We start from the raw sequence: 21656 nt of genomic DNA on the forward strand, positions 1-21656 counted from the left end.
TGTGCCACACTACGGACTCCAATGGAGGATCTTCGCCATAAAGCAACCGACTGATCAATCGATTGATTCATCAGCCTCCTTCCCCCCCTCTCTGGACAGAACCATCTCTCCCCTTCTTTGTCTTCCTTCCTTTTTTACACAGCTCTCTATAATCCAGTCTACGATCTCACTCCCACACTCTGATAGTTCTGGTCTTGCAGGACCTGATGAAACATGACGGGGGAGAACAAATAAGCAGTAAAAGGTCACTAAAGAAAAAAAATACAAGYGCCCCCTCACTTTTGGGAAGCGGTGCATCTGCATTTCACTTTCTTTTTGCGACGCGGGTCCCCGTTTGCAGCTACTCACTGCTGGGAAGGGACCGCTCCTCCGGGGTGCCCTCCCGGGGTCCCTTCCCTGCTCCTCTCTGCAGCCTGCTCTTTGTTTCCGCTTCGAATTACCCAGCCGCTTTCGCGGCAGAAAACCCTCCCGATGCCACCTGGCCCCTCTTCCAGCTCCCGGGAAGTTTCGCGGTGACCCGGGCGGGAAGGCGGCTCGGCCGCGGGCCTCCGACGCTATCCGGCCCGTTCCCGCGGCCCCCGGTGAGGCCAGCCGCGCTCGTCCCCCTACTTCCCCCAGCCACACGCTGGCGGCGGTGGCACCGAGTCGGAAACAAAGAGGAAAACCCTCGTGGGCTGCGATTCGCCCTGTCTCGTGAACCCCAGACGTCACGCACGCGCGGCTATAGATGGAGCTCGGGAGCCCGGGCCAGCCCAGCGCGAGCCCACCGGAGCCCAGTGATGGTGGCGGCGGTGCTGGCTGCCGGGGGGGATGCGGTGGCGGCGTGGCTAAGGATGCGTTACAGAGGCGGGCTGCTCTTCATGTAACTAGAGAGCTTCTCTGATCTACAAAGGGGGAAGACGGCGCGGGAGCGAGCGGAGGCAGCCTGCGCATTTCCCAGCCGCGCTCTCCCCAGGAGGAGGAGGAGGAGGCCGCCGGCAGCCCCTCTCTGCTCCCCCCTCCCTTCCTCCTCCCCGTCGCCCTCCAGCTCGGCTTCACTGGGGAATGATGAAAAAGAATAATTCTGCAAAAAGGGTGAGTCGAAGCGGTCTCGTGGCGGGGGTGTTTTGGGGAGGGGGGCTTCGCTCCCCATTTCCCGCTGCTAGCTTTGACCCCCCCCCCCCGCTTTCGCCAATCCTTCGCTCTGCAAAAAAAAAACAACCCCAACCAGATCAAAACACCACCAGACCCATCTCCCCTTCTCTCCTTCCCCTTGAATCTGCCAGGGGATACCGCTCGCCGCGTAGCGTGCAGAGATGTAGTCAGGCGGATTTCATTTTCGATCATAAGGAAGCGATAAAATACGGAGACAGTGGCTATCTGTCGCTGCGTGCCTCCCGGGGGCCGCGCGTGTGCGTCCGCCGCGCTCACAGAGCTCATCTCTATGAAGAAATCTCAAATATAAAGCCAGGCATAGATTTCGCCCCTAGCACTAACTGTTCATAAAAGGCTCAGAACCACAATTTTCATTGCAGTAAAAAAACAATTCGTTAAAATTCTCTGCAACACCCTCTTTCCAATGGCAAACGCGTGTCATACGAGGGGAATATAACACAACAGCCGTTCTTATATAATGCATAGAGTGAAACCGTGCCTGGGCTTTTTGCATCGCCCCCCCCCCCCCGGTATTATTGTTGTTGCTTTGTATCCGCAGCGGAAAATCTATGTGGAGTGAATCGGGCAAAGCACCCGGGTCCCAGCTTGGGTGGAGAGAGGGGCRAGCTGGGGGAAGGGGAGGCGAAAGTTGGGCACAGAGGGAGGAGGAGGAACGGCAGTGTAAAACCGTAAATAACAYCGTTTCCCCCCGTTTTCTCCCCTCTCTCTTTGTGCTAGGGGCAACAGGATGGAAATCAGCAGTCTGCGCAGCCTGAGAAGGTTGGCTGGGTGCGGAAATTTTGCGGGAAAGGCATTTTTAGGGAAATCTGGAAAAACCGTTACGTGGTTTTGAAGGGAGATCAGCTTTACATCTCGGAGAAGGAGGTAGGCTCCGTTTCCTTTCCCTTCCCCATCCCCCCGGCCTCCCCTCCATCTCCCTTTGCATTTGAAAAGCACGGCGGAGGGGGTGGGGGGAGCCCCCCGCCAAACCCCCCGGCCCATCCACGGCCCCGCGGGGAAGGGGGTTTCTCCCCGGGGGGCTCCTCGAGTCCGGCCCTGCGTTTCTCCAGACCCAGGCTCAAACAGCGACTCTCCCAGACGGCTCTGCCTGGGAGACATTTTCCCAGCTCTGGACACATGAAAGGATTTGCTTAGCGAGAGTTAAAATCCTCATCCTTCTTTTCGCCACGGGAAACGGCAGGGCCGGCTTCCTCCTGGGCCTGTCCCCTGTCATTAAGTTTGACAGTGGTCTTGTTCTCAGCTGTTGCACTGCTCTATTTGGAAATAACTGTGGTCTCCCACTGGAATCGAGCCACGTACCCGTCCCTTATCGCTTGTTTTCTTCTTTTCTCCCCCCCCCACCCCAAACCAAACCATAAAAGAACCCAGGGAGAATTTAACCACGGATTCAATGCCTTGTTGGAGAAGCTGCCCCCTCTCCTTCCCCGCTCCCCTCTGCTCCACACGGGCTGGGGTTCGGGGTTTYGTGCCGTGTTTACACGCAACTTAATTGGATGCGACTCTCCGGCTGAGCGTTGCAGGCTCGGGCAGGCTGCGATCAGGCTGTCCTTGCACAGCCTCCCCCGTAGTTTTTGTCTCGACAAATTCATCAAGAAGAAACCCCTCGGGCGACTGCACTCCCCACCTTCCCGCCCCCCGATTACTCTTTAAAAACTCATCTCTTGCATTAGCGAGGCCGCGCGTTGCAAGAAGAGACGGGGGGCTGTTTGGCGTCAGGCCGGGGCGAGCGAGCCCAGGGCCCGAGCCCGCGTCTCGGGGGTTTCCTCCCACCGGCGGCTGTCTCAGGAGGGCTGCAGGCCCGGGGGGGCCGTCAGGTTCGGCACCCGGCCCAGCTTTATCAGTTTAGGATCCGGAGAGAGACTAGGATGCCGAGTGGGAAGGGTAATTTGTTTTAAAGGCTAATTGAATCACAGAGCATGGCAAAGTGCGGCTGGGTAGGGGGTTATTAGGACAGAGAAATAGCCTAAAAGCAGACTGGAAGTCCAGGTCACGCTCAGCTGCGCGTCGGCGTTTCGCAGCTCTCTCCCGCTGATCTGTCACTTGAGAACCAGCGGGAGCCGGGCGCTTGGGAGATGCTTGTGGTCTGCAGCGTGGGGGCGCGGGGCCCTCGAAACGCTCAGGCGAAGAGACAGCGAAACCGAGAGCGGGGTGAGAGGCGGCCGACAGATGATAGCGAATCTATGACAAGTCTATAGATACATTCACGGATGGGAGCAGCTAGATGGAAGGATGGATGCATGAAGGGAAGTACGTGGAGAGTGGCTGGCACTCTCACTTTGTGATCCTCCCCAATTTTTCCAGTAGTAATGCAGACTGTATAATACGTACTTCTAAACAGCAGGCCTGCTTGTCTTGCATGACTCTTACAAGCAGTTCGCAGACCCCTGGGGCCACAGCTCGGAGTTTAAAAACTGCCAGACAGACAGATTACATGGTTGGGAGGGTTTTACCTGCTGCCTGGTGTTACACTCACCTGGGTCAGTCGCTCTCCTGCATTAGGGCCCCAATTCAAAGCAGCGCTGAAACACACGCTTGAGCACCAACGTATGCTTAAGCCCAGTGAACTGGGCTGGAATCGGAGCCTGCACACAAACGCTTTCTTGAACCAGGACTTCTCTAAGTAACCATATAGGGGAGCCACTTGCGCTGATCAGGCTGCATCCGCTGTCCCATCCCACTCGGAACCGGCAGGAGGGGACTGGGAACAGCCCGCAGCAGCGGCAGGTTACGATAACGGTAAACGTACTGCGGGTTGGGCAGATGCTTAACAGCGGTAGCGGGATGCTTTATGGTTCTCCGTGCAGGTGTGAAGGTGCGGTATCAGCAAGGGGAGTGCGTAACATGACAGCTCAGTTAGCAGGGAGGGTGCTTGCATGGTTTGGGGGGGCTTAGAGAAAGACACAACAACTTTTCAGGGTCCCTCTCACCCCTCCCTGCTGCGACCAAGCCACTGGATCACAGGGGCTGAGTCATGTGGGTGGGCAGAGGGAGAACTTGGCCCCACTGAAGCACATAGGAGAGCAGGGCAGTGGGGATCCTAATGTCACTGTCCCCACAAATGGGACAGAAGCCTGAATGCCACCAGGCTGCACAGGCTTGCTGAGCCCACGGGCTCCAGATTCCTTCTGCCCAAGTTCAGGCACCTCATCAGAGTGCGTTCGCTAGGAGGCAGGGAGAACGGCGCTTCCAGAGAGCTTCCAGCCCACGGGAGACCCGAGCAGCAGTTGTGGGGACACGGCAGTGCCCGTCCTCCCGGCTGGGCTGCCTCGGGGAGCACTCGGCAGGGTAACACCAGGCCCAGGAAACCAAAGCTTGTAGTTCTCCAGGAGAACATATTCATACAGAAACCAACACCAGCACATGAGGAAAAACATGTCTGTCTGTCCGTCCATCAGTCCTACACTCTCCCAGATATGTCTAAGTGGCTGCATCGTGCTCCCAGTCCAGGAGAGCAACGAGGCAGTTTGGGCAGGGGGGTGCTAGCTCCAGGCACGGAGCACTTGCGCTCATCTCCGGCAGCGTGCATGTATTTCTTCCCGGGGAAGAGCTAACGCTCATGCCGCTGGGCTGGTGCTGTGGCTCTACGCGCACGCGTGTGTGTGAAAGACCATAAATAACAGCAGCAGTGACTGCAACTGTCTTTATATGGCAGAATCTGTGGTTGTGCAGCAATGTGGTTACAGAGGTAACATCTGGCTGTGTGTGTGTGTGCACTGAAGTGAGTCTGTGCCTGCGGGAAGGAAGAATACGCCTGTGTCGCTGGGTCCCGCGTCTCCGGGAATCTCGATATACGAGGTGGCTCCAGGCACCTGGCACGCGATGCTGCGCGGCGCTGCCCGTCCGGGTGAACGCTCGGGTGCGCTCGCAGGGGCGGAGGGCACGTGCCTGGCGCGAGCGCCTGCCTCGCTGCATGTCCGAGGCTTGCTGCTCAAACACAGCCACGTCTTCCAACAGGCGGTGCAGGTTTTTGGTACTCACTGGGCCTTTATTCCTTAGCAAAGCCAGGCCTTCAAATAGCAACGGGAGCTCAGGTCTGCTCCGGGGAGGCCCTTAGCCAGCAGCCCAGCCTTTCCCCACGCTTCGAGGCTTCCTCTCCGCTTCCCACCCTCCGCACACTCGCGTTCCTGGAAGCAGGTGCCTGCAACTCCCACAGATAGCTTAATAAATTGGGATTTGTCAAGCAGAACAGGATGTAGCTGCTTTTGTGTTTTCACAGACCAGATTATGCCCAGCAGAGAAAATGGAGCCACTGCTGGGGGCTGTGCTGATGAGTTGTAGGAGAGGCTCTTAACTGCTACGGGGAAAGGCCTCTTGACTTCCGAATCACTGCCGGTGCGGCTGATGGGACGGGCAGTGGATGCAGCCAAAGAAAGAATTAAATAGAGGAAACTTTGAAGAGATGTGACTAGAAAACTCTTGTAGATATAGCCACTACACAGGTTGAATCTCGGCCTGATTTCTGCAGTCTGACCATTGATGGGAGAGCAGACTCAACTGTCTGTTTCAGCAAAAGATCAAAGTCCTTCTCTGCTATAAATTGGCTTTGCTCCATCAAAGCCATTGGAGCAATGCGGATTTAGTGGATGGAKAAACTAGACCCTATTGCTTACATGTTAACTCACATATTAATCTTGATGTTTCTTGTCAGTTCCTCTTAAGCTCAATAGCTGCTCCAGAAGGGAAGGCAGGTTGTCCAGTGGGTAAACCAGGACTCCTGGCCTCTCGCTGTCAGCTCAGAGCACAGCAGAAGAAGGAGTTAAATACCAGGCCTCCTGCATTCCCGCCGAGTTCTGCCATGCACTAACTAAATGAATTTGAACAAGACATTTATTTATCTTTGCCTGAATTTCTGCATCTGCAAAGCAGGGCTAGTAAGGGCACTCATCTCYCTTGCGCACAAGGTGCCTAGGAAGGGAGAATTTCATGTTACGTGCTTTGGGATCCCTTAGGAAAAATGTCAACTCAGGATGGGTATTAACATACCAAGAAAAACAATGTGGGGCAGTAGAACTGCTCTGARCTTAGCACCAGTCTGATTCCTGGATAGGTTTTCCAAAAGCCTAGCTCCTACAAGCAGAGACAAATTACCCAAATCCCATCGGTATCCACACTGATACCTTCTGGGAATCCGTGCGCTTATTTATTGCTTACCTAGGACCTGGGCTTGCAGGTTTGAGGCTCTAGCCCTGTTTTATTAATTTTGGTGAGGAGGAAATGTGAACACCTGACAAAAGCCTATGTCCCCCAGTGGAAACCAAGTCTGTAAGGAGAGGAATTATATTTTATTAGACCAGCTGATACAGCTGAAAAAYGCAGAGAGAGCTCTTGAGTTGCATCCCTTCATTGGGGCATCAGCCTCTGGAAGCTGTGCAACTTGCTCTACCCTTAACACCTCCTAGAGCCTTTTGCTCTTCCAACCACGCACCAAAATGCTAGCTGGGCCTCACAGCCCTTTTTCAGCCCCGGGCTCCAAGCCTGCATGGAGATCTGTGCCCCTGCTGCAAGCCGAACTCCGTGAACTTAGGCAAAAAACCCTTCGTCATTTAGCATTTGGTCAGCAGCCAAAAAAAGCGCTCAGAGCAGAAACACGCAAGGCAAGATGTGCCGAAGGGAACCGATCTCCGCTACGCAGAACACCTTTGTATTATTTTTGCATTCTTTTCCGCTCGCTCTCCGCCGCACCGCTCCCCTTCCCCCTCCTTCCCCAAATTTCTGGTAATTGTTTTCGTGTTCCTCGCACAGCTTTGTTATTGCTCTGCACTTGGGAATAGCAGTCAGACCAAGGCAGACACAGCTGGGCTCCTACCACTTCCTCTCAGGAAGCCCAGGGCTGTCCAGGCAGCGCGAACCGACTCTGTGATGACGAGATGTTAATGAGGAAATGCTTCTTGGGGCTTCCTTAAGCCTGTTCTTGTTTGCTACCAAAAGCATCGACTCAATTAGCACAAGAGTGCTTGAAAAGTAGCCTGTTCTCGCTGCCCGTTGGTTACAGCACCATCAAACRCCGCAGAGCTGCCTCTCGCTGCCTGCAAGGGGGGACACGCGTGTAGTCCGGCGTTCGCGTGCACGGCTGGTGCGTGTGCTGGGGCTCGCGACGTATTTGTGGTGTTTCCACGCACGCTGCACTTGTGCCCACAGCGGGAGGCTGCGTCCGTGCTGAGCATTACRCRCGTGCTGCCRGTAATAAACCATCGGCTTTCGGACRCCCAAGGGCGGCCTGGGACCTGCTGCCCCATCCAGCTCTCTCCCGCTCTTGCCTTCTGAGCCGTCCTTTTCCCCCTCTGCCTTCCTGCTCTGCCACCCCCCTGCTCCGTGGTACAAGCTCCGTTCTACAGTTTGCAGAGCTGGGGGATATGTTTCAGCAAAAAGCCTTTTCTGCCTCCGTGACACCAGCCAGCACAGTTGTATCGGGGGTGAAAGAACAGCTAGGCTGAAACAACACAGCCGGGCTGCCTGTCCCCCAGCAGAGGCGATCTGTACCCAGGCAGCGCAGACTCAGAATCAGGCTAGCACTGAGACGCAGAGCACCTGGTTCTAGCACGGGGGCTGCTTCAGGGCCCTCAGCTCCCTGGGTACCCGCTTCTGGCAGCGCGTCCTGGCCGACGGCTCTTTGGAGCGAGGGACTAGAGCGGGGAGCAGCTTTCCGCTGCTGGCCCCTGGCTAGCCCGGAGCAGCCGCCTGCCGATGAGAAGGCCGGGTGAGGCTCATGCCCTTGAGCTGCTCAGGTCACTGAGCAACCTCCCAGTACGGATGCAGGTGCGCGCGCGGGGAGGCAGTACCTTGGAGCACTGCCACTTCCATTCTGCTGAGGTCCGGAGGCTCTGGCCCCAGCCGGGGTCCTGTTGTGCCGGTGACCGCACACACTCCATAACCCTGCCTCCTCTCCACACTTGCACCTGAACTGGCACTAGAGAAGGACAGGGAAAAAGTGGAGCAGCTGCAGCATCGCRCTGCACACGGGCCATTTTATTCTGTGTCTTTGATGCTTTACAAGTCTCCCTTTCCGTACCTACGACTCTCACAATAATCCCTGTATTTCATTTTGTGGTTCCCATTGCAAATTAGAACCATCCCGTTACTGCCCTTGTGCAGCTGGGGAACCAAGGCTAATACGGAGTCAGGGACAGGGCAAACCCAGCTCTCCTCTGCCACCAGCCCGTTCCCTCACCAGCACTGCTTCCAGAGCCAGGGCTGCGTACGAGCACGGACTCCCAAACCAGCCTGGTTTCAGCTGAGCGAGGCAGAGGTTTCCTTCCCTTGCTGGATGGTAGAGCTGCTCAGCTCGAGGAAGTGAAACTTTCATTTYGGCTGCAGAGAGGAACACACTTGCTGACACTGTCCCCTGAGATTGCCCATGTTTGGATTTTCAGCTTTACTGAGCATCTGTGGGTTTCTTGTTATGTCCTGAGCCACATTTCAGCCTCTTGTATGTCCTGCAGATAAATTAACACTTGGTGTCTTGTGATTTTCTGAACCTTCCGTGTTTGCTTTGACCATGTCACATCTCAACAGGGAACTATCCAGGCAAATCCCCGTAAAGCGAATCTCTGAGGAAAACCACAGAAACTGCCTTGTGACTCAGCGAGCACCCTTCCTCTTCCCTCCCCGCTTGGCCCCAGAACACAGCCCAAATCCAAAGGAAGGAGGTTCAGAGCTTTTGCAGGTGTCGACTTGACAAGGGGGAAAATTGTCACTGTCCGTCAGCGAGAAATCCAAGAGGCAGTTAGCTTCGGCCGTGCTAGGGATCTTCCCACAGCCAGAGTGCTGCAAAGCAGCAGATCTGCAGAGGAGGATAGACCCTTGTCGGAGTGATGAGCTGGAAGGTTAGAAATAACTCCTCCAAGCCCCTGAGAGGACGTACTTTGGGTGCCAYGGCTGATGTTCTCACCCACAAAGCACGTACGCCTCTACGGGGTCCCTGGGCCACAGGTCCCCCCGGGCTGCCCCCGCCGAGCAGCAGCTGCGGGGCGAGGCGTGCGAGGAATGCCGGCGGGGAGCGCCGGGCAGCGGCTCCACTCCCTGAGCTTCAGTAACGCGCCAGCAGTGTCAGGCTCAGCACACCTCGCCGGGCACGCGGCGCGCTGCCCGCCGGCCCGGAGCAGCCTGCAGTGGCACGGCTGGCTGGGCGGCACGGCCCAACCCCGAGCAGCTGCCAGCACGGGGCGAGCGGACTGCGTGGTCTAGCGCATGCACGGTCTAACGGACCTTGCTTTACAGCCTTGGCTTTGTRTTAGGTGACACTGGGAGCAAAGATTCCTCCTCTAAGCCTCAGGTTCCCTTTCCCCACCTGGTCTGTTTGGAGGGTGGAAGCACTTCCAGGACCCACGCTGAACCTCAGGATAAGAAACTGTTTGGTTTTCCTAGGACAGGTGCAATGTGGACAGCAAAGCCAGGCAACAGCAATGGCAGTAGTAGGTGCTGGGACTTATATCCCTCATCCTTTCCATTCAGAGCTTCCCTGGGGAGCAAAGAGGGCAGGACCTACCTGCCCACRAGGCCCCGAGAGCCAGCAGCTCATTGCACACCAGTCACTCAGCAGCTCTGAGAAAACCTGTTGGCTACCTCCCAGCTGGGAATGATTTTATCAAAATCAACCAGGCAGGCCTCTCCCTTCCTCACACACTATGCCACATGGTTCCTGACTCCTCTCAGCCTCAAAACAGTGGGGGAGACCTTAAGGAAGGCTAACGAAGACAGCAGGACCCCCCAAAATGCCTATGTCTCCCTTGAGGGCTCTGAGAGCCAAGCACTTCTGCCATTGCCCTCTAGGCGTTCTGGCTTGGGCCCGTTCTCACAGGTAACATTTGMTGTCAGGGAACGCACAGGGAAAGCTCAGCCGAGGCAGGGGGTGGAGGGAAGGAGGTCTGGAAGGGGAGGAGGATGGGAGGGTGTACAATATGCAGTCTTAGCACAATATGCATTAGCAACGACCCTGGGTCTGCCTAGCCCAGGCCAGGTCAGACCAGGCCTTCTGCAGAGGTCCAACTGCTTCACAGGCAGATGTGAAAACCCACGCAGTGGACAAAAGAGGAAGCAGTGGACCAGATGCAAAAGCTTTTTCTGGACTCCCTTAAAGGKGTTGTAGACTCTGGAGAGCCTGTTTAAACTATCTCCCCCACCTAAGGCAGGGCCACSCTCACCTAGACTGTTCTGTGCAGCAGCAGCAGGACCCAGGCTCTGGGAGTTAGAGTGGTGCAGGAGGATTAAACAATCTTCCCGAGATCCCAAGCAAGGCTGCAGCTCAGCTGAGAGCTGAACTCCAGATCCTGCATCTGACCTAAGCAACAAAGTGATTTCTCTTGTCCATAGAAACTGAGCGAGAAACAAATTGTTTGGGGATRGGAAAGCAGCCTGAAGACTATATTAAGAGGAGACACTTAGCCTGTCCCCAAATTTAGGCCTGTTCTTAGGAGTTTCAAGTCTGGCATCTAAGACTGTAAAATCATGCCTAACTTTTGAAAATCTGAGCCCTAAAGTCAGCAAAGGGGAAGAAAACAAACAAGCATCATTGTAAGTCTCCAGCACTAGGATTAGCTTYGCAGAAGCAGAGCAACCTGGGCCCACGATGAGCTGTGCTAGGTCACCCTGACAYGAAGGAAGAGCAATGCTAGTATATCGCCTCGGCCTTTCCCTTCGCACCCCCTTAGGAAGACACAAATTGCGCTTCATTCCCTTCCACTAAGAACTGGCACCTGAAGCTACTTCCTCCCAAAAGTCTCCAAAACATCCTCGCAAAGGTCTGTCCATTGCCTAGGTGTTGGGCCAAATTCTCTGCAGGTGTAAATCAAGGCAGCTCCCTCCCAAATCAGAACCTGCTCCATTTACCACATAACTGATATTTGCAGCAGTCTTAGGGACACACTGCCCAGAGCAAGGAGAAGTATCTTAGCTAGGTCTGTACAGAGCCAGCACAGATTTGAAAGATTTTATTTACATGGCTCCAATCTCTCTGAAAATGTGTAGGGAGGACCATGCACGGGTTTACTCATGCTCTTCCATCTCTGAGGTTGCTCTATTCTGTAACTCACACCCACCACCCTCCTCCTTTTTGGCCTCAACAGAGGCATCCTACACGGGACAAAAAGAGCTAGCTAGGACTTCTGAAATTTGCCTTTCACCTTCCTCCCCTCTAGTCTCACTGTTTGCACACTGAATCCTCCTATTTTGCTCTGCTGCTTAGTTCTCTGCCTGGAAGTCCCAGCGCAGGGGGGATCAGCCGGCAAGGCCCCTTGTGAGGAGCGACCGCGATCCTTCTGTGAAATCGCTGCCATTACACCACTGCTGTGGAGCCCGTTTGAGCCTGATGCTGAGACCTCTTCACACCACGCTGGCASAACAAAGCCATCTTCCCATGACTATAAATTACAGCCCCATTCATGTTACGACCTCCTTATGCTGTCAAGGCTGTGTACAAGAGGGAATTAATTCCAAGCGAGCACAAACCTACCTTTCCCCCTGGGCTTCAGCTCTGGCTGAAGGGCAGACATATCCTTAGGTGCCTAAGTCGCTTAGGCCCACATACTTAATGGTATTCAGACAGCCACCTACCCCCACAAAATACCTTTGAGCTGGACCTACCTACGTGGTCTGAAACTCAAACAGAAATGGGACCAACTAGCATTCCTTTAATGCAAATAGATATGCTTATTCTTAATCAGGGATGCATTTTAAAACTGGTTAATGTACATATGTGCCATGGTTTGGTGAATGCATTGCCTGTGCACCAGGGTCTCTTGTAGCCTGTCTCTCTGTCCGCACGCATGCTTATGTAGTCCAGAGAGAGGACTTAGAGTTAAAGCCCTGGCACTTGTTAATCCAAGGCTTTCAAAGGAGTAGTTGCACCTCAAGGGCATTTATCTGAACTAGTTACACACCTCCTTTCTGTCTGCAGACCCCTGTGGCTGTTCCTAGAGGCAACATATTTCAGTTCCAGCTCCCATGAGTTCACAGTACAGACTGTGTCTGAGAAAGGGAGGAAGGGCTGGGGAAGTCCCAGTGACCTACATGAGCAAACATCTGGAGTAAGGACTTCTGCCTCGGCCACTGTGTCACAGCTGGGGGCTCAGAGGGGATCAGCTTTTCCTGTTGCAAATGAACAGGGCTGAATTCAACCAAGATTCTTGGAAAGAGGTGGATTGTAGGATGGCACTGAGGAGAGATAAAAGCCGATTAGAAATACACAGGGGGGATATATAGACACGGATGTGTGCGTGCTCACAAGAGACTTCTCTATTTGTTCATATAATAGCTGCTCAAGCACGATGGCTTCTGCTCTGAGCAAAAGTAAGCAATAGCTTCTGGGGCTTTAAGAACAGGTATGTGTGACTGCACCCTAGTTCTGGAGACAAACTCAGGGGATAGAAGGAAGAAGGAAAGAGGGAACTGCAGTCATTATGTAAGGCCAGATCACCAGTTCATCTGTGTTTCTGGTTAGAAGGCTGGTTACAGCATTTTGGTGAGACTTTTGCCTAAGTTCTACAGTGAAGTCATAGGAAATACTTTTGGTGTTCCCCACTTTCAAGCCCTTTCAAGAAATCTGAGCTTTAAGAACTCAGCACTGTCTGCCTTTCTGGCACCTAAGTTAATCAAACTCCATTGCAAATCCCAGCCCGTAATGACCCAGCCTGGAGGCAGATTAAGCACAGACTGACATGGATTTGAGCCTGCTACAATTCTGTCCTTTGTGGATATTGGAAACCAAGTTCTCCCTCATCCTAGTTACCTAGATTCCTTATGTTTACCATGGAAATTGTAGGCTGTCYGGCTGCATGAGGGGTATGAGGCTAGCAAATTAAAGGTAACAGTGAAAAGGAAGGCTGTATAAAAGTTAGACAGGGCCAGGCAAGAGCTGGGCTGTGGGTTCTCTTCTCACCTCCAAGTGTCCCCTGAGCAAGGGCATCTTCAGGTTAGCGTCCCCTGGCAGACCCRTATCAAAATCCCTGGCTTCCTCCCCGGCTCAGCCACAGCCCTTGTGACCCTGTGCAGGTCACATCTTTAATCTATGCCTCTGTAATACTTATCTATAGCTGTGTACCTGTCACCACAGCTAATACAGGAAGCATTTGGGAACGGAGGTGGAAGAGGTGAGATTTCTTMAAAGCTGTGAAATGGCTGATGATGACTGTATAAAAGACAGCCAAGAAGTGTTTATGTGAGTGAGAAAGAACCAAGCCCTGTCCTTCCTCCTTCCTGAAAACTTTTGTGAATCACCTGGCTGCTGAAGGTCTCCAGGGGCCTGGCTAGCCATCCAGYAGTGAAAACCCAGCAACCAGGCTGCCAAAACCTGTGGTCTCAGCAGTCACCGGTGTCTCGATGAAGACTGCCCATACCCTCTGCACAACGGATGGGACTCAGCAGCGGGGGAATGCGGCATATTCATCGTGTCAGTAATCTGGGACTGGATGTGCTTCATCCACCCCCCAAATCAGCTGTCAGCACAGGCTTCAGTAATACCGTCAGGTTAAAAATAGGAAGTGCTAATCTTTATCCCTCAAACTTTTGTTGTGCTGTCTCCAGAAAAGCAACCAGCACTAATATGATTGCCCTTTGTAATCAGCGGATGAAAGCCCACCTCCTCCCACAGTCTCCTGCCCTCTGCATGACTCTCCTCCTAGCAGACAAGGTCCTCTCCTTGCTGCTAGTGTAAATCCTATTCATTTGGAGTGCCCATAAATATAGAGGAAAAAGTCAGCTCACGCCTGCATGTCAGTTAAGTCCAGCCCCAGTAACCTTGGAGGTGGCAGAGGCAGTTAAGTGACTAGCCTAGGATTCCTAAAGGAATCTGTAGCAAAGCAGGAACTGACCTAGCAGACTAGATTTCAAGTTATCTTGCTAAGTATGTTCTCTCACATTCTGGAAAGGACTCCAGTCAATGCTATCTTGCAGAAAACATGGGCTTCTCTCTCTCAAAAATCAAGTGTATCACTTCTCAGCTAACAACAGTGCTATTACTATAGTTGTGTCTTTGGTGGAAGACTCTTGCACAATATTTCAACGACCACATAACACAGACTCCCCCCCACACTCTCTATATTCAAACTCCCTATGCAGACAACAGTTCCAGCCAGGCATCCCACCAGCTTGGAGCACCAACCCTGCCATTGCCTGCCTGTATCCCATGTCTGACACTTACAAGGCTGTAATTTTGTTTCATTTTTGCAGGTAAAAGATGAAAAAAACATGCAGGAAATGTTTGACCTGAGCGATTATGAGAAATGCGAAGAGCTCAGGAAGTCCAAAAGCAGAAGTAAAAAGAACCACAGCAAATTTACCCTCGCCCACTCCAGGCAGCCTGGAAACACGGTACGCTTTGCTCCCGCGCACGTGGTCGCCCCCAGGAAGCCAATAGCTGCTGGAGCCTTTCTTGGTGTTCCGCTTAAGGCCCCCACGAGCCACTGGACTTGATGCAATAACTGAGGGGTGAAACTGGATAGCCCGAATCGTCTAGGAGTCCAGATCACATCTCTCGGTTTAATAGATATGAATCTCCATTTACTACAGTGAGAGTGATTGCAGTATTGAAGGCTGGATAGAGAAGCAGAGTTTCTACTGGGAGGGGATTCAGGCCTCTGGTGTACTAACTAACCAAGAGCAAGTATTTAGTTTTGSATCCCTTCAGCTCAGAGTACTCTAACTTCAGGACAGCAAAGATATCAGCACATTTGTCAGGAGCGAGGACAGAGCAATTTTAGTGCTGCCACTCCTGACAGCTTTGGTTTAGCTGACAGCACCTGTTTATTCACGGGGGAGGCCAGGGAAGGAGTGATGCTGATATTCCTTAGTTTTGCTGCCTAGATTCAGGCAGCATCAAAAAAGCTGCAAGAAAATTTGTCCCAAGAATTTGTCCCTGGCTAAAAAGTGCCAGGACAGGATCACTGCTACCTAGGATGGGGACTTTCCAGGAGGTGTCTGTTGCCACTGCAGACAGAGAGCCAGTCTCTAGCAACCAGCAGTATTTGACACACATGCACGCACATCAGCTGGCTTTACACTCGTCACTCCAGCTTGACCAAGCTTTCCTACCCTGCACTTTGCTAAGAATTCTACAACACGACTGAAATGCAAAAAGGGAAGAGCGGGGCGGGGTGGGGAATGGAAAGCAGCTACACAGTCCCCAAGCAAGGGAGGGAACTGAACAAAATGCTGAGGAGGCCAAAACCACAGAGTATCTGGGTCAAAAAATGAAGAATCCTGGACCATTTTTTCAAAATTGCTCTGCCCTCAGTGTGCATCTGACATACCAAGGTATGAAAAATACAGCTCCTTCTGTGACTGCCTACTGTATATGCCTGTCTAACTCCAGACTGGCAAAGTTTGAGGTGGCAGCAGATCTATCACATGTGAGCAGCAGATGTACAGAACGGCTGCATCATTGTTTGATGAGGGCAGAATCTAGGATAGTGTGTGGGAAGGCAGAGAAGGGGAAGGAGGAATTGCAACCACGAGGGAAGTAAATTTGGTACACAGCTTTTTGTTTGAAAAGCTGCATACTGGGAGGAATCATGGTCTGCTTTTCAGAGGCCTGCCGAGAAGCAGAGAGGCCAGGTGCAATGCGTGCGGTAGACCAGTGCTGTTTTGCATGACTGGAGGATCAGGTCTGCTCTGCATTTTCCCGCAAAAAAAGGAAGCTAGCTGTAAAGGCCCCGTGGCTTTGCTTTGGGGACAGTGTGAAAGATCTCTGTATGAGCTTAGTCACTGCCACTGACCTGAATTTCCTCTTTTGTAGGCGCCAAACCTGATCTTCCTAGCTGTAAGTCCAGAAGAGAAAGAGTCCTGGATTAATGCCCTCAACTCAGCAATCACACGTGCTAAAAACCGCATCCTTGATGAGGTGAGCTCTGAGGGCTGGAACCAGACTCCACTACCTCAACTACAATTTTGGGTGAATATTTTAGACCGTAGGAAGTAGGAGCAGCCCCTGCAACCCTCTCCATCTCCTTTTTAAAAGGAGTGCAAAGCCACTGAGCTTTTACAGACTGCAGTCAGAACAGAGACGTCAACACCTATCAGAAATAGCCCAGTTCCGCCAGCTACAGGATTAATATGTCGCAGCGACTGCAAAGCAGTGGCACGGGGCAGTTGCCATTGCTCTGTCCCTTCRCTAGTGAACACAGTCCCAGTAAGGTGTCTTCACTTTGGAGCCCAGCCTTGCCTTGCAGAGGGATGCAGAGGAAACAGGGACTGTTTCGAATGGTTTCCCAGGGCTTTTGTGTCCTTCCTCCTKTCCGCTGCTCCCGGCTGAACACACAGTGTGCTCTTGTTTACAAAGGAGATTTGAGCAGTGGAACTGAATTAAGGAATTAACTGGAAACCAATATAGTCCTAAGCTATCTTCAAAGCAACCTAATAGCATGGTACCATCTGTCCAACCCACCTCAGTCCATATTCATCCTGCCCACCCCTTCCCTCTGTGAATCACGATCTACAAGAGAGACAGAGAACCAAGTTCTTACTTACCTTATGCACATTTCCACCACTTTAGTGGAAGGAAGGGGGCCTAGTGGACATTTAAATACTTCGGATCCTTTTCTGTGTTCAAGGGTCAAATCAGAAACCTTTAATTCAGCCTTCTCAGAGCGGTATGGCCTTCATTCAACTCAGAATAGGGCTTTGAGCCTAAAATGCACCTCTATTTTTGTCAGGACGAGTCAGCTCTCCATTTAGTGAAAAAAAAAAACACTAAAAAAATCCTGAATATTTGTCAGGATCAGTGAGACCAGGCATCAGGGCACAATGTGATAGCAATACTGTACCAACTCTCTGGAACAGTATAGTTCTGCCTGGATGAGTACATGTCAGGCAGAGTTTAACCACCACTTCCAAAGTGGCAGCATTATTGCTGCAAGAAACCCTCCTAAGTAACTATCAAAATTATGCAAAGCAGTTTCTACTGGAAAAAAAAGAATAAAGCAGTATCAGTTCTACCCCTTTCTGGAGACAAGGTCTACATTTATAACCACAGCTAGAGCAGTCAGAGCCCAAGTTTAGATCAGTGCAAGCATCGCCACATAGTTTATTGCAGTCTGAAGAACTCCTTTGAGAAGGCTATGTCCTTGCTACCAGAGCTGCAGTTCAAAACACCATTTTAACACTATTTCACATTAATGCTATCATGCTAACTACTTTTTAATTTAGACTCGAATCTCAGATCTATCTCATCCACATTCAACTTACCAYAATACAGGCAGCCCACTGCTGTGATGTTATTTGTTCTCATGGATGGCAACACAGAACCTGTARTGAAGGATAACTAAGGTCAAACCTTGCAGGAAAAGCTTTATAGCAAAAAGCAGCATACCAAAGCARCAGTGTGGACTGCTTGCAGGAGTCTTTGTCACTGCAACCTTTATAAATAGATTCAACAGACAGTTGTCAGGAATGACTTCAGTAGATCTGATCCATCAGAGCACAGAGGGGACAGACTAGGGAAACTCTCCGAGACTCTTGCAGACATCTAGGGCTCTGACAGAGGGCTGGATYCCCACTCTCCGTTCCCAGCTGGCTCTGTGGCTCTGCAAACCTCCTTCCAGGAGAAGGTCACTTCACATGCGTTCACTTAAACACCCAGATCAGTGAATCTCAGCTACAAGTCTTGGACCACCAACAGTCCTCAGGACCAGTTTATTGGCCACACTGTGCAGGGAGGTGTACAAACTAATAGACCTGTGCGTGCCAGGGCAGGCTTACTAGGGAGGGAATTATGGACTAGAGCCATGCAGTAACAGCAGCTGGTTAGGTCATGCTCCCAGTCATGACCCTAGCACAGCTCCTCAGCCAGAGGAGTCCAGTGAGTTAGCACATAGGGAACATATTGCCTGTACCAAGCCATCTCAGTGCTAGGTTTAGCTCAGCTATTTATCACAACTCTCCTCCTGTTCAGCAAATATTTGCACTACAGAATTTTGCTAACAGTGCAATTATTTCACAGTGCAAAGCTATTTTCAGTTGTGGGGCTGAAATAGATGCCAGCAGCAAATGGCAAATTCTGAGTGCAGGATTCACTGYCTGCAACTCAAATATCTGCCCAGTTAGGGTTCCTATTTGACAATCTTCAAAAGATCCTCCTCCATAGATACGTAGGGAAGTTCACCCTCAGGCTCATGGCCAGGCCACAAGAGAAAGGGAAACCTGGAGGAATAAATGATCTGCTACAATGAGCTGGCTGGTTATAGGTACAGAAGCTAGGAACGGCTCATATTTCCTGTGCTCCCAGACACTCATCAGCCTTTGTCCCCACTTTAGGTGACTGTTGAAGAGGACAGCTACCTCGCACACCCAACACGTGACAGAGCGAAAATACAGCACTCCCGACGCCCTCCAACACGGGGACATTTGATGGCTGTGGTATGTATAATGGACTTCAGATACCTGTTTGGGTATCTTTTATCTATTTCATTTAGAAGTAGGTATGAAGATCTGGTGGTTTTGAGCCCTGGCCTGACCTGAAAATTGTTATACAACTCTCCTGGGACATCACACCTAGTCCTGTATTCTTGTAGACCATTGCATTGCAAAMCCCTTTTTGTAAAGTGGTGGTTTGTCATCATCGATGCCCGTTTTCCTGTGCTGAAAACAAAATGCTCCTTCAAGCTCCTCTCGGAGAAGAGCSCTACAGCTGGGGAACTGAACCGTGGGTTAGCGTGGCTGTCCAAGGCCCTGCAGCTGATCCGTATCTCAGCTAGAAACATTGAAACCAGCGCTCCTGGGCCTCTCTCATCAGGTCACACTTGTTATTATTCCTGGTTCATCTTTGCATCCAAGTGCAACTGATGCACATGTTTTGTATTAGAGACACTCAAAAGTAGTGCGCAGCCATCCCTGGTCCTGTGACAACTCAGCTCTTTCTTGTTTCTTCAGGCATCTACCTCAACCTCTGATGGCATGTTGACACTCGACCTGATCCAGGAGGAAGACGCCTCTCCAGAGGATCACAGCACTTGTGAAGAGAGCTTCCGGGTGGACCTGGATAAGTCAGTGGCACATCTTACTGCTGGCCGGCACCGCTCAGATTCAGAGAACGTTAAGTCAGAGAAAGGCCGGACAGGGAGCCTCCCGAGACGGGAGGTGACCTCATGGGACAGATCAGGGCAGCGCAACGACTCCTTTGACAAAGGGACCATGTATACTCCACAGGTCCCCAAAAAGCTCTCACTCTCAGAAAAGAACAAATGTGCCTCCATGGAAGAAATCCTGTCTCGACGGGACTCTTCCACGCACCGGGCGGTGCTGAGGAGGGGGCTGGAGGCTCAAGTCGCCTCAGCAGAACCAGAACAGCTGTCCCGGATACAAGAACTGGTTGCACTAAAACTGGAAAAAACTCAGGAACTGCTGACAGAGGTGAAGGGTTATGGGGAAGGCAAGAGAAAGACCAAGGATTCCAACACCAGCACCACTACCACCTCTTCATCCTCATCATCTTCCAAGTCAGACTCTGAAAGGATCCTGCAGGAATCAGAGAGGCTGTTGGGGGAGGCTTCCTCCACCTGGAGCCAAGCCAAGAGGGTGTTGCAGGAGATCAGAGAATTGAGGGACCTGTACAAACAGTTTGAACTGCAGCAGTCGGACTTGAAACCCAAACAGAGCTCACAGTCTCAGTACAGGAAGAGCATGATGTGAAGGCAAGCCTTGGGATTGGGAGGGAGGGACATGGGAGGGTGGCCATTTGGTCCTTTTTTATTATTATTTACAGTGTTCAAAAGAGTAAAATGGTGCCTGTTCTCACCCAAATTTGCTCCTCAAAGCTAGAACCCTTCCTTTCCTCCATCACATCCCTTGATGACCCTTCTGTGTTCCAATAAATTGTTTCAGTTTATACCTCCTTTTTTAAAAAGCACCCTTCGAACTGCGTGCCCCAGCTTCTGTCATGCTTGGAGGACGGAAGAAAGCACCAGTTCCTAGAAAGTGCCCCTGCATGCCTGCAGCAGCACGTGCATAACGATGGAGACGGATGCTCCTGCGCTGTATAAGCCCTGGCTTTGCTGCTCTAAACTCTGAGCTGTATCCTGCGTTACAGCTCCTTGATCAAGAGTGTTGTCTTGTTCGCTCACCGTCCTCTTGGAAACAAAACAGCATCTGTCCCAGCTAATGCTTGGAAGACCCCATTATCCAGGAACTGTCTTGAAGATGCTTGGAAGTTCAGGCTGACCTCAAGCTGTATGCGAGTCAGAGGCACTCACTGGACTGCTGCTAGCTGGCTCTGTGTTGGCACAGCTCCCTTGACGAACTCTGGGGTCAGCAGCTGTTATTCTTGTGGTACAAATACAGCCCTCCAGAAGGAGGGCAACAGGTATGCAATCTGTGTTCAAACTAACCCTGTCTGTCCACTGATGCTTTATGGAACCCCCCTGGCCCTGTGCAGTGGGAGTTAGCGGCGATATGTCTTCCTTTCTGTGCAAATAGAGGATCAAAGCCTTGACTCTACCAGACAGCTGATATGGGTTGTTTTGGTGGTGGTGGTAGGGGGGAATGTTTTTTTCTGGCTTTTCCATTTTCATTCCATTCTCGCCTCCCCTCTTTTCTTTGAGCTGGAGGGAAATGGAAAAATCAAGGTTGTGTGCAAGAGGCAGCAGGAAACCAAGAGCCAAAGTAGTTCTAGCGGGTTTGAGTCTGGTCTCTCACGTGTGCACAYGCTTGGATTTTGCCAATCTGACTGCAACAGAGAGTTCTTGTTGTTACCCTAAGATCAGAACAGCCCCGCTGAAATGAAAGCTGAGCCTGCAAGGGAGCTCAAATACCCTCCTCTTGGCGATGCCAAGCACTYTGCTAAATAGGGGGCTCAGTTTTCATGCCTTTAAGCGGAAAGACAAGCGAGGAGGATGTTAAGACGCCTCACAGGGCTTAAAGTACACCAATGTGGTAACATCTTTTTTTTTTAAAAAAAAAAAAAAAAGAAAGAAAGAAAAGAAAACTAATTCCCCAGCCTACATTGCAAATAATCCATGAAAATATTAAAACCAGCAGACTTATTTCCTGGTTGCAGTTGGTGTTGTCTATTTTCTCTTAATGGTTGACCTTCCTTGGAAAGGAGATTGGTTACTTTTGCCTATGTCTGGTCAGCTTTACTATTCAAGCTCATGTTGTTGATGTAGAGTTGCCAGTGCTGCAAAAAAGCATTTCTGATTTTTTTCTAATTAGTCCTTCCCCGACTTTCCTGATAGAATTACTAGCAGAAATATTACTGTTGGCACTAGGTTCCTGAAGATCTCATGATTTGTAAACCTCAAATCTGGCCCTTGCAACCATCTTTTGCTTGCTCCTGATTCTGGCAGAGCTCGTTGCCTACGCTTAAAGGACAATTTTGAAAAGGTATCACAGATCTAGCTCAGCTCCTGTCATAGAGCTGCACACTACTGCTGTCCAGGGTATAYGTAGATATTTCACCTTTCCAGCATTTTAGTTTTTTTCTTACCTTTTCTATCTCTTGAAGGATCTTTTGTGATATGTCAGAGGAAAAAATATAATCCCTAAAAGAGATTGGAAAAAAATGCATATGTGAACCAGTC

General features: G+C 51.4%; 1 protein-coding gene across 2 annotated transcripts; it reads left to right on the forward strand.

Moving 5' to 3' along the window:
• The first annotated feature begins 364 nt into the window (after positions 1 to 364).
• On the forward strand, positions 365 to 21021 carry PLEKHO1 (pleckstrin homology domain containing O1). 2 transcript variants are annotated; one of them, XM_085317268.1, is made up of 6 exons: positions 365 to 1074; positions 1882 to 2019; positions 14317 to 14457; positions 15881 to 15985; positions 18397 to 18498; positions 19012 to 21021. In XM_085317268.1, the coding sequence occupies exons 1-6, from the start codon at positions 1045 to 1047 to the stop codon at positions 19768 to 19770; spliced, it is 1275 nt and encodes a 424-aa protein (XP_085173394.1). In that variant the 5' UTR covers positions 365 to 1044; the 3' UTR covers positions 19771 to 21021. The 2 variants fall into 2 exon arrangements, with proteins under 2 accessions (XP_085173394.1, XP_085173393.1); XM_085317267.1 differs by having other exon boundaries at positions 366 to 1074; positions 1873 to 2019.
• Positions 21022 to 21656: the final 635 nt, after the last annotated feature.

This window comes from Rhea americana, unplaced genomic scaffold, assembly GCF_003343005.1.
Source record: "Rhea americana isolate MKP2758 unplaced genomic scaffold, rheAme1 scaffold_493, whole genome shotgun sequence".
NCBI lineage: Eukaryota > Metazoa > Chordata > Aves > Rheiformes > Rheidae > Rhea > Rhea americana.